Genomic DNA, 3876 nt, shown 5'->3' with positions numbered 1-3876 from the left:
GATGTGATGGCTCGGGGTCCTGGGTGTGCCTTGTSTGACCCCAAAATCTGCCCCTCTCTGCTGAGGGCACCCCAGGACTGGCCTGGATCCATCCAGCAAATTCCTGGCAGGGCAGACGCCGCAGCAGATGAAGCAGCAGCTGCGCTGCCGGGCACACCCCGCTGTCCTCCCCACTGCCCACGGTGCCCCGTGCCAACCTCAATGTCCACCCCACTGCCCACAGCACCCACTGTCCACCTCACTGCCCAYGGTGCCCASWGCCAGCCTCACTRTCCACAGCACCCACAGCCARCCTCACTGTCCACCTCACTGCCCACCACCCCACCATCCTCTGCATTGTTCATCACCGCATTGTCCTGCCCAAAGCACCCACCGGGCACTGCCCACCCACCTTGGCCAGGGCAGGGTCCGGGGGGCCCTGGGGATACCCCAAGCTCCCCACACCCATCCTGGCAGGTCTGGGGATGGGGCTGGGGACAGGGACCGCGGCCATCAGCCCAGCGCAGCCACCTCGCCAGAGCCCCAGCTGAGCCCCGGCCGGCTGCGGCTCCCGGAGCCCCCGGGGACATTAAACAAACAGAAATGTTGTCACCAACTCGGGCTGATCGACCCGGCCCCGGGGACCCCMGACCACAGCAAAACCCCCCCTGGGGAGCACAGACCCCTCACCTCGACCCCTCGACATGTGGGGGCACACGCGGGGACACGGGGACTCGGGATCCACCGCCCTCCCCACACACGGCATCGACCCCCCGCACAAACCTGCACACACACACACACGTATGTGCACACGCATGTCACGGCCTGGGGATGGATGTGTGGCCCTGGTGGGGTCCCCAACGCCCCCAGCACAGCCCCCCCACAATGCAGGGCCCCCCTCACCCGCCCCACACCCCAGGGCGCCCGTGGAGCCGCCGGGATGGAACGTGGCCAGGCCAGCAGCCGCTTCCCCACCTCCACCCGGGGGTGACTGGGGACACCTTGGGGTGACTCGGGACCCTTGGGGTGCTCCCCGGCTGGGGTCGAGGTGCTGGCAGGGAGGCCGAGGTTTTTGAGGGACCGGTTTGGGAGGTGGATTTGTGGGGAGGGTTTGTGGGGAGGGTTTGGGGTGAGGTTTGGGTGCGGTTTTGGGGTTCCAAATTCCGGCTCAGCGTCAATCCGCGGCCCAGCCGCCTTGGGGAGGCATCGGGAAGGGGGGTCCGGGGGGGGCCGAGCTCGCATCGGGGTGGGGGAGCTGCTGTCACCCCAGTGGGGACCCCTCTGTGGGGATGGGGGTGGGATGGGGGTGAAGGTGAGGATGAGGACGGGCAGCGCTGTTCCCTTTCCACCCCCCCGCCGGGGGACTCCCCGCCGAGCTCCGGCATTGTCCGGCCTTTGTCCCCGCAGGATGCGGGGGATAAACGCTGCCCGACCCTCCCGGTTCGCCCTGAACCCCCTGATCCGCCCTAAACCCTCCTGTCCCCCAATATCCCCCCAATATMCCCCCGATCCCGCGGGATGGAGCCGCGCCCGCCGCAGGATCCAGCGCAGCCAGGGCCGGGCGCGACCCCGCCGTGGGGAGGGGGCGCAGATCGGGGCCCCCCCGGTCCATCCAACCCTTCACAAGCGACGCCGCACCCCGATCCATCCCCAGCCCCACCGCGGAGCTCCCCCCGTTCTCCCCCATCCCCGGCGGCTGCAGCGGCCGGAGCCGCCGGGACCCCCGGGATGCTCGGGGGGTGCGCGGGGGCTCGGGGGGCCGGTGCGGCCGTACCTCATTCCCGGCGGTGCGGAGCGGTGCGGGGCGGTGCGGGGCGGTGCGGAGCTGGGCGAGGCTCCGGCGCGGCCCCGAGCAGCCGCATCCCGCCCCCGCCCCCCCGCTCCCGGTCGGGATTTTCCAGCGGCGCCGCCGCCGTTAGAGGGCGGCACCGGGGGCTCCCCGCGCCCCCCCCCGGGCTGTGCCGGGCTCGGGGGGACGGGACCCCCGGGGAGGGCTCCGTTCCCCTCCATCCGCCTCTTTTCCAACCTTCGATGAAACGCCGGGATCTCCCCCGTCCCCATGTCCCGGGGATGCACCTGCCGCTCCCGACCGGACCGGTCCCTACACACCGGAGCGGCCCCTCCGGACCGAACCGGCCCCTCCGGACCGAACCGGTCCCTACAGACAGAACCGGTTCCTACAGACCGAACCGGTTCCTACAGACAGAACCGGTCCCTACAAACAGAACCGGTTCCTCCAGACCGGACCGGTCCCTACGGACAGAACCGCATCCCCCGATCGAGCCTGTCCCCGCAAAGCCGGCCAGGGCCATCCCCGTGTCCTTGGGGACCCGCCCCAGGGTGCGGCAGCACCGGCTGAGCCCGGGGTCCCCCCGGGATGAGCGGGACCCCCACGATGACCCCTCTATAAYCCACCCCTCCCGTGACTGTGGCCTCTGCCATGTGCTCAGGCCAATGTCACCCACCGAGGTCATTGTCACCCATCTCCCAGCCTCCCCGGGCATCGCTGAGGGTCCCCAAACGGCCCCAGCAGGACACAGGGACCCCCGCCCTCTTCTCCCCSCTGCCACCAGCAGGAGTGGGATGAGGACTCTCAAGGTCACGCTGCTTGAACAAAAACGGACCCAGGGACAAGGGAACCTTCCCTAAAGGACAAAGGGCCCTGGCACCACCGGGAGTGCAAGGGGGAATGGGCTGAGGGGGTGTGAGACCCTGAAGGCTGGAGCTGGGCACCGAGGGACCCCTGAGGGATCCCCAAGGGACCCAATCCAGCAGCAGGGACAAGCCAGGACCACCCTGGGGACAAATGGTCYCTCCAGCGATGGCCTTGGCTCTGGTGACAGGCATTGGGTTCCTCAGGCTCAGTCCAGGGACAAACCAGGTCACCCACGTGGGATCAGCTTCACACCTCCCCTCTTCCTCACCATCATCCCCCTCATTCCCGAGAGGTTTCTCCCTCAAAACACACCCCTCCCTCCCAGCCTGAGCKGCAATGCCCCCAGTTCACCCCACACCCACGGCCACTCTGTGATCCCAGGCACCAAAATCCTTTGGGATCCCAAATTTAAGACGAAAAAATAATGTTTTGGGATTTTGACATCTCATGATGGACTTAGGCAGCTTCTCCTGGGAGCAGGGCTGATTCTGAGCCTGGGAACCCCCAATTCCACATTTCTGCATTCCCAGTGTTTATAYTAACAAATAAAGTTAAATAAGTGGAAATATGGAAGTGCCATCCTCCTCTTCACAGCAAAGAACAAGGAATTTCACTCATTTGCTAAACCCACATCAAAATGAGCGTTTGCTGCAGGTGCAGACAGAAAGCAGTGCCAAAAACCTGGGAATACTGAGGAAAACACCCAGTCACGGTGGAATGACAGGTTTAGCACGCTCCAACCCCTCCCCCGGGAATGGAGAAGAAGGAGACAGACGGATCCAGGTGGAATTTCTTTATTTACACTGAACGAGGCTCCCTCCCAGTGTTACTTGAGCGGGATGAAGCGGGASGAGTGGGTGGCACCGATGCCAGGCCGGCCGTGCTTCACCGGCTTGTACGTGATGGAAAACTCGCCCAGGTAGTGGCCAATCATCTCGGGCTGTAAGAGGAGAGAGCCGTGCTGGGGACAGCGCCAGGGGGCACAGGGACATCCCCTGTCCATGCCCATCCCGGTGCTGGCAGGAGCCTGGCACAGCTGGTTATTCCAGCTGGGCTCCTCCTGCTSTGYCCCWCCCAAAAGAGGRGACACAGGWGTCTGTGCCCTTCCAGGTGGGATTTAATGCCAGGCAGGAGCAGGAAATGGCATTTAATCCCACTGGTGGTATCAAGTGACACCAACCCGTGGGTTATTCCACACCAGGGATGCTCAGGGATCTGTTTTACACTCAAGCAGTGCAGGA

At 65.4% G+C, this 3876-nt stretch overlaps 2 protein-coding genes across 2 annotated transcripts in view; both read right to left on the bottom strand.

Annotated features, from left to right (window-relative positions):
* The window catches only part of APC2 (APC regulator of WNT signaling pathway 2), a 17100-nt gene extending 15223 nt beyond the window's left edge, over positions 1–1877 (bottom strand). Inside the window, exon 1 of the mRNA XM_057377568.1 lies at positions 1754–1877. The gene's annotated coding sequence lies outside the window, so the exon portion shown is untranslated. The remainder of the gene's footprint in view (positions 1–1753) is intronic.
* A 1536-nt stretch (positions 1878–3413) lies between these two features.
* RPS15 (ribosomal protein S15) overlaps positions 3414–3876 on the bottom strand; it is a 3123-nt gene continuing 2660 nt past the window's right edge. The window contains exon 4 of the mRNA XM_057377546.1: positions 3414–3575. Coding sequence (XP_057233529.1) covers positions 3462–3575 — 114 coding nt within the window. The 3' untranslated portion in view covers positions 3414–3461. The remainder of the gene's footprint in view (positions 3576–3876) is intronic.

Source organism: Malurus melanocephalus, unplaced genomic scaffold, assembly GCF_030028575.1.
Source record: "Malurus melanocephalus ecotype Western Australia unplaced genomic scaffold, MMel_1.1 scaffold_318, whole genome shotgun sequence".
In the NCBI taxonomy this organism is placed as follows: Eukaryota; Metazoa; Chordata; class Aves; order Passeriformes; family Maluridae; genus Malurus; species Malurus melanocephalus.
This window is presented reverse-complemented; position numbering and strand designations above follow the sequence as displayed.